This window comes from Borostomias antarcticus (assembly GCF_949987555.1).
Source record: "Borostomias antarcticus genome assembly, chromosome: 3".
Lineage (NCBI taxonomy): Eukaryota > Metazoa > Chordata > Actinopteri > Stomiiformes > Stomiidae > Borostomias > Borostomias antarcticus.
The window spans coordinates 15,610,223-15,621,344 of record NC_140236.1 but is presented as its reverse complement, the minus strand read 5'-3'; the positions used below and the strand labels follow the sequence as shown (position 1 = coordinate 15,621,344).

General features: G+C 42.9%; 1 protein-coding gene across 1 annotated transcript in view; it reads left to right on the top strand.

Annotated features, from left to right (window-relative positions):
• Positions 1-1,658: 1,658 nt before the first annotated feature.
• LOC311307264 (6-phosphofructo-2-kinase/fructose-2,6-bisphosphatase 2-like) overlaps positions 1,659-11,122 on the top strand; it is a gene marked incomplete at its 5' end in the record, with an annotated part of 58,738 nt that continues 49,274 nt past the window's right edge. Inside the window, 4 exons of the mRNA XM_084436061.1 lie at positions 1,659-1,728; positions 6,847-6,972; positions 7,551-7,647; positions 10,204-10,270. Of these exons, the coding sequence (XP_084292187.1) occupies positions 1,659-1,728; positions 6,847-6,972; positions 7,551-7,647; positions 10,204-10,270 (360 nt within the window). The remainder of the gene's footprint in view (positions 1,729-6,846; positions 6,973-7,550; positions 7,648-10,203; positions 10,271-11,122) is intronic.

Here is an 11,122-nt window from a genome sequence, read left to right as displayed (position 1 = left end):
GACAAAAAGGATTCCCTCTTCTTGGTGTGTCGGCTTACAGCCAACACACAAAAAAAAGGTTTTGTAAATGTTTCTGTTCTGTGCAGTGAGAAGGATATGATGTGATATGGTGCTCTTAGTCATGTTAATTTGGACTAATATGAGCTACAAGTTCATTTGTTTCCTTCTGTTAAATTAAATGTGTTAGTTTATTAGTAATAGTAATGAGACAATTCAGAAGTTTATAATAGAAATATCGTCTAGCTTTCATGTTGAGAAAGGAGGATGTAGTATATAGTGCCACGCACTGACATTATTGTAGGTGGAGTTATATGCACTGGTTAGTGGTTCGGCTAGGAATGTAACCTGTACGGGCTGATAACTTTATGGATTAAATGCTGGATTCCTATAACTGCCACATGGAAGTTCGTCATAGAATCAAGATAATATTAAAACTATAACACACATTTTGCATGAGCCTCCCTGCGCACCCACCGATGAGGTAATTACATAGGTCTAATGGTGCGTTCGTTTATAACTGGGAGGTCGCAAATTGCGACTTGCTACTAGGAATGATTAAATAAAACGCTGCATGAACTCGCACTTCCTTGTCGCAAATTCGGATATGTTTCTCAGCCCCCAGTTGCTCGAATGCACTAGATATAACTAGGTAACTGTGATATAATGGTATATAGCTCGAATGCACACAGGTCGGAGGTAGGTATTTTGCCACTTGCGACTTGCCACCTCCGACCACAAACGAACGCACCATAAGAACGCTGCAAAGCCGCGCTCCCGCGTTGTGCATCGGGCGCCGGGGGTGCAAAACTCGGCATAACACCGGCCCGCGTACGAGGGAAGATGTCAGTCTATCAAACCCGGACCTCTATTTTGAAAGTTTCAGAGTTCTATCCAGGATACTGGCCTCTCCTCCCTCACTGACCCTCCGACCAGAGCGTCTCTTCCTCTTGCAGACGTTACTTGGAGGAGCTAAAAACCAAACGCCCAGATGAGCACGTAGTCTAGACGCGAGAGAGTCTGAATATGAATTAAAGCAGAAATAAGCGGATAATTCTTGCGTGTGCTACACACATGCAGGTCTTCTTTTGGTAAGTTTCTTGCAGAATTATTTCTTTACTGAAGCGAAATCTGCGGTATGGTCGTTCCTGTGTATATGTTTTGTTAATAAATGTAAAGCGATTAAGTTGCCCCGTAAGAGAGCTAATTCGATTTATGTCGGCTAAAACGGATGCTGATGATGCTGTGGTTCATTATTCTGATGAGCCAGTCCTCTACTAACAGGGTTGAAATGTTAAGCCATTCAGATCCAGAACAATAAACAATTTCCACATCTGTAAGTTAGGTCAAATTGCGTTGGCTTACAATTTCTCGGTGTAGGCTACTGTAACTTTCAGCTCAATGCCAAATCAATATGGATTAGGCTATCAATCAGCCGTTCTTTTGCCTATAACGTTATGCGCTATTCGTCCTATAAGTGAAAGGGTCGGAAGCGCAAACAAACGTGGGTTGAAAGTGCAAACAAAGTGCTTCTACAGTGGATGTCTATGGGGAAAGTACCCTTATGTGTGTCTCAAAGAATTGTCATCCTGTGCAGAAACCTCAGCAGAGCAGATGAGCTATCCTCAGCCTCGCAGCCCAACAGACAGCCCCAGACAATCATGGCTGCCAGCCAGCAGAGATCCACAGCCGAGGAAAACGCAGCAGACGTGAAGAGGACTACAGAGAAATGTAAGTAGGAGGTCAGCCAGGCCTCTCCTGTCTGTCTTTCTCCTGACTGCTATGCTCCAGTATGGTACCTTGGTGTTTAGATGAAATGGTAAGCCATTGTCATTAAATATCAACCTGATCTGAATCCATTATCTGCTATTAGTACCTGAATACCCAGCAGTGTAAGCTGTTCAGGACACATCGTGCAATTAAGATGATTGGATGTGTTCGATTTGGCCTTGTGAACCTGTCATTGAACACGTTGAACAGCGAGAAGTAAGTGTTCACAGTACAATATTACAGTCAAGGGTTATTTTATAAGGCTATTATATTCATGAGAAATCTTTAAAAAAACAAAACAAATTCGAATATCGTTCGAACTCTACTAAATTAATTTGAATATATTCGAACTCAATTTCATGGCACTTTTGACAGCTCTATTATCCATAGGCACAAACGTTAAGCAACACATACGAGTGACTGACGAATGTGTGTAACGTTAGTTAACGTTAACATGTGACTAACCTATTTGGGTGGGTTTTCAGGTGCCGAAGAATATTTGATGTCGTGGATCCAGCATCTTTTATGTTTAGCCCACAGATTTTGAAGACTGCACTTCTTTTATTTGGCCCCTGGATGAAGTATTTATAACCAATGCTTATAACAAACGTTGTGTGCTCGCCATGATGGTGTCGTTGCTGTCTGTGGCCGCGCGCACCTGCCACAAAATGCACCCTACAGCATTTCTGGTAATGCGTCCCCAAAAATAAAGTAAATAAAAAATACAGAAAATAAATACATTGTTCATGAGTCCCAAATGTCGAGTAGGAGTCAAGTGTTTTGAGGAAGAGACTCAGTCAAGTCTGAAGTTGCATGTGTGTGCGACTTCAAGCTCAATGAGATAACTTTATTGTAGTTCAATATTGACCGTTACTTGCTATTAGTTTATGAATTGACCTTAGTAAGACCCCAAAAATCGTTTTCATGACATGAGACTGCATGAGACCCCGTGAATTTATTATTTTAGTATTTCGATGTACTGGCTAGTACACTGGCGGGAAATCTTTTGGTGGAAGCGGAAGTGACGCGTTTTGTGTGTCACAATATCAGGAACACTTTGCCCCGCGAAACGAAATCTACATGCACATAAAAGAAAGAAGACCGGCATTTACCTGCATTGAAGCCATCCTTCCAGAAAGTAGCTACAATCTTCCATTCCAGTCTGCGCCATGCGCGTTTGTTATAATTTTTTCCCCATCATTACAGCGAGTGAGTGGGGGATTGTGTGAAGTGTGGTTCTTAAAATGCAGTGCTGATTTTATCACAACCAGAGGGGCCGCCAAAGTGCCGAGTTATCTCATGTAGCTTTAAGTGCGACTCGAGTGCAAGTCGCAGACTCGAGTCCGCATCTCTGACGTATCGTATCGTAGACCCATTTTGTTCCTCACTGGTTTTGATAGCAATAGTATCCAGCTGCAGGCTGCAGTTTCAGAGCTGCAGTTTCAGGGCTGCAGAAATAGGGCCCGCAACAGCACCACCCAGTGGATATTATTGGTAGTGCTGCAGGCAGCAGTTTCAGGGCTCATCGCCGTTAGTGCCCTTAATACCATATCGTCATTGTTAGCTTAACATTAATGTTACACAAAATCCCATGCGGCTTCATATTGTTCATTTTGTTGGGAAATTATCCTATATTTACATCGCATTTTAAATAAATTAAACTCAACGCATGTTAGTTACTTACGTTTGGTTTGTCGTCCATGTTTGTCTGACTGGCTCATGACGCGCATGTCACTGTACTGTACTGTACTGTGTGCAAAGTAATAATAATAATCATCATCATCATACTACTACTACTACTACTACTAATAATAATAATAAATCGAATTTGTATTGCACTTTACATTTAAAGAAATCTCAAAGTGCTACAGATTGAAAACATGAAAGACAAACAAAACCAAACATGAGGATAATAGAACAATGACGATGAATTTAATATTTAACAAAAGGTGTAACAAAGTGTGTACACCTTGCAAACACAAAAGGGTGTTCAATGCTGTTCAAATAAATGTTTTGCTACATTTTGTTGGGACTGAACGCTGCCCTGACACAGTGTGCACCTGAACTTAATTGATAAATCAATGGATTGCAAGTGGCTTATCACTTGGCAGGTAGCAGGTAACAACTAGGCTGTACTCTGCTGTGACAGGCTGTAGGCTATAGGCTGTACTAGACTGTGGCAGGCTGTGCCAGTACAACCCAACATTGGCACGGACCAGTCATGTGCCAGTCTGGCCGGCCACGGACCAGTCAAGCGCCGGCAGGGACCAGTCATCGTAGATCTGTGACCTTTAGAACCAAAGTTATTAACAAAAACTGAGGACCAATCAGCATTAAAGGGTGTGACCTTCCAATAATAATAATAATTAAAGCTGCTACGCAGCGATGAGGCGGGGCCAGGCAATTTGCGACAAGTTTAGGAGCAATAAGCGAGCGAATAGGAGGACAACAAGAAAGTTGACATTCCAATGTTAATTTTGTACATTCGTATCGTATCGTAAAAAACATTTGCAAAACATTTTGATGCATTGTAAGATTGATTTTGATAATTCAACAATCTGGTCAATGAGTTTGTGAATTACAGTCTGAACATCCAGTGGAGCAAGTTGTGTGGTGTTAATTGATTGAAAAATGTGGGATGAGATATGTTTATTAATTTTTACAGGTTTTGTTTGCTTTTCTTCATAATTGAACATTAACTTCAGCAGCTGTGTACTCAGTCAGTTGCCAATCAATCGATTTAGTCATTGTAATCCTCGGCGGGGGGGGGTAGGGTTGCCAACAGCGATGTCTCAGATTCGTGGAGCTTGCGTTGGATTGTGGGTAACGTAGTTTTCTCTGTATGAAGTGTTGGTTTCAGAGGACAGAATTAAACATATTTTAAAAAATTCAATTTTTGAGATAAAATTCTGAAAAAAATCATACTACATCTTGGATATGTGGCCAATGTTGTCACTTTTTATGAGGATGATCAGACATTGATTTGGCGAGAATTAATAGGAACTGTATACAGAACTGTTAACAGTAAAACTTTTTGAAGTGCTGTGGGCTCTATTTTTCATATTTCAAAAATCTGTGAGGATCCTTTGGTAAGGACAGTCTGAAGATACAGTATATCAATTTTGGTGTCAATTGAACAAAAAATGTGGGAGGAGATAGGTTTGATAGGTTTTACAGTTTTGCAGGTTGAGGACTTTGGGTATAGTACTGGAGCTTTGTGCAAATTTTGGTGATTTTTTGTCCACGGGAAGTTAGACTTCAGTGGAAGATGGAGAATAATAATATAGGCAAATACAATAGGGTTCCGGCAGCTACGCTGCCTGGCCCCTAATAATAATAATAATACATTGAATTTGTATTGCACTTTACATTTAAAGAAATCTCAAAGTGCTACAAATTGAAAACATAGTATCAATAGTATCAAGCACTGCTTCAATTCACTGGGTGGCGCTGTGCGAAAATAAAGGGTCCTATTTCTGCAGTCTGCAAGCACTACCAATAGTATCCACTATGTGGCACTGTTGCGGGCCCTATTTCTGCAGCCTTATTTCTGCAGCCCTGAAACTGCAGCCTGCAAGCCTGCAGCTGGACCCTTCTCTTTGAAAGTATAGAGTACACAGTAAGCCCGCCTCCTTGGCGTAGAAAGGCGCTATAACCTAGAGCAGAGACGTCACCGTGCTGCTCAAACTAGATTAGTTGTGGAAACACAGGCATGCTCAGGGAAGTTAATTAGGCTTTAACCTGCCAGTTCATCTTAAAGTCGCACTGAAACGGACGTTTGAGATCATCTAACTTCCGTAGTTTGACGTACTTCCGACGCAAACAAGCTATGAGGGTGGGACATATGTTTAGAGGACTTTGATTGGAACATTGACAAGTGGACGGGTTTTGAGAATTTTATAGAGATTCGATAGAAGGATAGCGTTGATTGACGGGTGGATGTCGTGAGATTATTGGCCTAAAATCTAAGGTACCTGTTGTCGTCATTGCACGTGACCTACCGTTTTCCAAGAAATTATATACTTTGATATACTGTAAGATTACAACAAAAGTAGAATTTTGTACATTTTTTGGCATACATCGTTGAATAGGTGAACACTATGACCAATTATGTGAACCAAAATGGGACAGAATGCTTTTTTCATTTCAGTGCGACTTTAGGAATCTGTAATCAGAAACTTGCTCCACGGTTCTGTTGCTCGTGCCTTTACTGTTTGCTTGCCCATCTGAGTTTGAGACAGCTGTTTTTATGAATGTACAGAATGTGGGAGTCAGGTCCGGTCTTGCTGAGCGCAGTAGTCTGCGTTGAGGTGGGGTCGGGCTTTTGTGGAGAAAGAAATGGGGTCTTTTCTTTGGATTTTTCTTTGGATTTTTCTGTATTACCAGAACAGAGCACATCCATTTCAGTAACCTTCTCCAAAAGGTCCAGCCTTTGCTTTGAATATATCTTCTTACCACATAGTTAATAGTGCCTGGGCAGTCAGCAAAACACCTGCTGTTTGAGGAAAAGCAAACCACATGTTAAGGAGCTCTGGGTGGACATGGGAATGTAAGCCTATATGGACCGGCCCCTCTTGCAATTAATCTTTTTGCATTTGTACGTTTTTGGGGGGGGATACATTGTATTTTGTTCTTTGCACTGTCCTGTCTTTGCACTGTCTTTGCGCTGTCCTGCACCCTGTCTAATGTCGTCTCCGTGTATACTGTACACCATCAACCTAAACAAATTCCTAGTATATGTAAACTACCATGGCAATAAACTGATCTCTGAACCTGTATTTATGGTGCGTTCGTTTATAACTAGGAGGTGGCAAATTAGCGACTTGCTACTAGGAATGATTAAATAAAACGCCGCATGAACTCACACTTCCTCGTCGCAAATTCGGATATGTTTCCCAGCCCCCAGTTGCCAGCTGATGTCAATATCATATCATATCATCATCATATCATTCGCTATAGCTCGAATGCACACAGGTCGGAGGTAGGTATTTTGCCACTTGCGACTTGCCACGTCCGACCACAAACGAACGCACCATAACAGCAGCGTGAATCTGAGAAGCTGTGTCTGTGTGTCCGCAGCGTGGGCGTCCTACATGACCAACTCGCCAACGGTGATTGTGATGGTGGGCCTGCCTGCCAGAGGAAAGACCTACATGTCTAAGAAGCTGACGCGCTATCTCAACTGGATAGGGGTGCCAACCAAGGGTTCGTACACTGCCGTCACGCGGGGTCGAATTCAGCGGCATAGATTGCAGTTCCTGTAAAGGAACGTGTATTTATTTAGATGGGGTTAACACCGGACCACACATTGAGAAGGAATTCACACCCCCCTCACAGTACTAACGCATTACATCACATTACATTAGTCATTTAGCAGACGCTTTTATCCAAGCAACTTAATAACTGCATTTAAAGGACGTCAGTTTACTCCTACTCACCATATCTCCTTTCTAAACAACTGACTACGAGCATAATCTGAAGCCAAAGTGCATGAGTAGCAAAATAGAAATAGGGAGGATCCTAGTAGTATTTCTTGAAGAGTTGAGTTTCAAGCCTGCGGTGAAAAGTGGGCAGCGACTCCGCCCCACGGTAAACAAAGAGAAGGGTTTTAACAATGTGTCTTATTGTGTTTTGAGTCTTATTGAGTCTGTGTTGGTCAGAGCAATAACACATTCATATAAGTGATACTTTTCTGCAAAAAGTTTCTATTTCGAGCACCTACAGGTATCTACAGAGCCAGTTTGACCGAGAGGGTTCAGTGAAAAGTCTTGTCGTCCTCACAGTGTTCAACCTGGGAGTCTACAGGAGAGAAGCTGTCAAGTCCTACAAGTCCTACGACTTCTTCAGACATGACAACGAGGAGGCCATGAGGATCAGGAAGTGAGTGTCCTCCTCCTCACCCTGCACCCTGCAGTCAGACAGGGACAGAGGAGTGAGCTGGTTGGGGAGGAGCGTGTGTGTGAGGGGGGGGGGGGTTCCGAAACAGGAGCTCTCCATTACTTGCCAGGCACGTGCAATCTGTATTAAAAAACAACCTTCTGTAGTTTACAAGGCTCCCTACTAAATCAGAACAAAGCATGTCATTAGTTTTACAGGGAGTCTAATTGGCAGGCTCCCATTTCTCTCACCTGCAGTTTATTGTGTACTGCTTGGCGCTCTACGGATGTGTGGAAGCGGCTGTATGGAAGCCCTCCAGTGATATGAATTATTGAGCCATTTAGATATGCTGTTGTTTCATGAGTGATATTCAAAGATGCTTCGTTGGAATTGCTTTGATATCAAGTGCTCTGTGCCTGTGAAGATGTCAGGGGATGCGTCATGCAGCTCCGTTGTTCACAGCTTTGTTGACGGCCCGTTGTTGTCTTGTTGTTCACAGCTTTGTCGACGGCCCGTTGTTGTCTTGTTGTTCACAGCTTTGTCGACGGCCTGTTGTTGTCTTGTTGTTTACAGCTTTGTCGACGGACCGTTGTTGTCGTGTTGTTTACAGCTTTGTCGATGGGCCGTTGTTGTCTTGTTGTTCACAGCTTTGTTGACAGCCCTTTGTTGTTTTGTTGACTGTGTTTGCTGACTGTGTTTGTCCTGACTGTGTTTGCTGACTGTGTTTGTGTTGACTGTTTGTCCTGACTGTGTTTGTGCTGACTGTGTTTGTCCTGACTGTAACTTGTTGACTGTGTTTGTGTTGACTGTTTGTCCTGACTGTGTTTGTCCTGACTGTGTTTGTGCTGACTGTGTTTGTCCTGACTGTTTGTGCTGTCTGTGTTTGTCCTGACTGCGTTTGTGCTGACTGTGTTTGTGTTGACTGTGTTTGTTGACTGTGTTTGTGTTGACTGTGTTGGTGCTGACTGTTTGTCCTGACTGTGTTGGTGCTGACTGTGTTGGTGTTGACTGTGTTTGTGTTGACTGTGTTTGTGCTGACTATTTTGGTGTTGACTGTGTTTGTGCTGACTGTGTTTGTGCTGACTGTGTTGGTGCTGACTGTGTTTGTCCTGACTGTGTTTGTGTTGACTGTGTTTGTCGTATGTTTGTGTTGACTGTGTTGGTGTTGACTGTGTTTGTGCTGACTGTGTTTGTGTTGACTGTGTTTGTCCTGACTGTGTTTCTGTTGACTGTGTTTGTGCTGACTGTTTGTCCTGACTGTGTTTGTGTTGACTGTGTTTGCTGACTGTGTTTGTGCTGACTGTTTGTCCTGACTGTGTTTGTGTTGACTGTGTTTGTTGACTGTGTTTGTGTTGACTGTGTTTGTGCTGACTGTGTTTGTCCTGACTGTGTTTGTGTTGACTGTGTTTGTGCTGACTGTTTGTCCTGACTGTGTTTGTGCTGACTGTGTTGGTGTTGACTGTGTTTGTGCTGACTGTTTTTGTGCTGACTGTGTTGGTGCTGACTGTGTTTGTCCTAACTGTGTTTGTGTTGACTGTGTTTGTGTTGACTGTGTTTGTGTTGACTGTGTTTGTGCTGACTGTTTGTCCTGACTGTGTTTGTGTTGACTGTGTTTGTGCTGATTGTTTGTCCTGACTGTGTTTGTCCTGACTGTGTTGGTGTTGACTGTGTTTGTGCTGACTGTGTTGGTGCTGACTGTGTTTGTGTTGACTGTGTTTGTGTTGACTGTTTGTCCTGACTGTGTTTGTGCTGACTGTGTTTGTGCTGACTGTGTTTGTGTTGACTGTGTTTGTGCTGACTGTGTTTGTGTTGACTTTTTGTCCTGACTGTGTTTGTGCTGACTGTGTTTGTGCTGACTGTGTTTGTGTTGACTGTGTTTGTGCTGACTGTGTTTGTGTTGACTGTGTTTGTGCTGACTGTTTGTCCTGACTGTGTTTGTGCTGACTGTGTTGGTGTTAACTGTGTTTGTGTTGACTGTGTTTGTGCTGACCGTGTTGGTGTTGACTGTGTTTGTGCTGACTGTGTTTGTGCTGACTGTGTTGGTGCTGACTGTGTTTGTGCTGACTGTGTTTGTCCTGACTGTGTTTGTGCTGACTGTGTTTGTCCTGACTGTGTTTGTGCTGACTGTGTTTGTGTTGACTGTGTTTGTGTTGACTTTGTTGGTGATGACTGTGTTTGTGTTGACTGTGTTTGTGTTGACTGTGTTTATGTTGACTGTGTTTGTGCTGACTATGTTGGTGTTGACTGTGTTTGACCTGACTGTGTTTTTGTTGACTGTGTTGGTGTTGACTGAGTTTGTGTTGACGGTGTTTGTGTTGACTGTGTTTGTCCTGTCTGTGCTGACTGTGTTTGTCTTGACTGTGTTTGCTGACTGTGTTTGTGCTGACTGTGTTTGTCCTGACTGTGTTTTTGTTGACTGTGTTTGTGCTGACTGTGTTTGTGCTGACTGGGTTGGTGCTGTGTTTGTGTTGACTGTGTTTGTGTTGACTGTGTTGGTGTTGACTGTGTTTGTGTTGACTGTGTTTGTGCTGACTGTGTTTGTGTTGACTGTGTTCTCAGGCAGTGTGCTCTGGTGGCGCTGCAGGATGTCAAGGCCTATCTGACTGAGGAGGGGGGACAGATCGCTGTAAGTTTACACAGAACATTCTAAATACTTTAAAAATACTTTTTACTTGGGGCTTTACCAGCAGATAACGGCCTGTTTAAACACAGAACTGTTCAACTGACAATTCAAGTGTTCCAAACTTATAACTGAATGTTGGTGCTACATGTGTTAGATCAGGGGTGCCCAATACGTCGATCGCGATCGACCGGTCGATCGCAAAGGTAGTGTGGGTAGATCGCATGGCATTGAAAAAAAATAATAAACACCCCCCGCCCCCCAAAAAAAGGTTAGCCTATCATCCATCCTCACTATGGCATTTGCCACTTGATTGACGTACAGGTATGCCAGTCTGAGATCTCATCTTTTCAAACACACGGTTCACCACGCATGCGCGCCAGTTGCAAATCTCCGGCGAGCTGATTAGCCTACCTAGTTAGCCTTCAAATTTTACTATTAAAAAGGGTATAAAAATGAGTGGGGAAGCTGGACCAAGTAAGAAACCAAAAACGTACAACTTTCATACAGAATGGGAGGAGGACTTTTTTTTCACGATGTCATATTCGAAGTGCGTTTGTCTAATCTGCAAATCTGCTATCGCCATTTCGAAGAAGGGAAATGTGGAGCGGCACTTTCGGACCGTTCACAGAACGTACGACACTAACTTCCCTCAGTTCCGAGAGCTCTGTCCGGAGATAAAGGAGTTTCTCCTTGTCACTAAACATGCAGAATACAACCAACTAAATGACGATCAGTGGCTGCTGGACTTGGCATTTTTAACCGATCTGACCAACATGTTGAATGATCTTAATTTAGAGCTGCAAGGAAAAGAAAAAACCGTGGTCAATAATTAGGTCAGTTAATGCTTTCAAACGA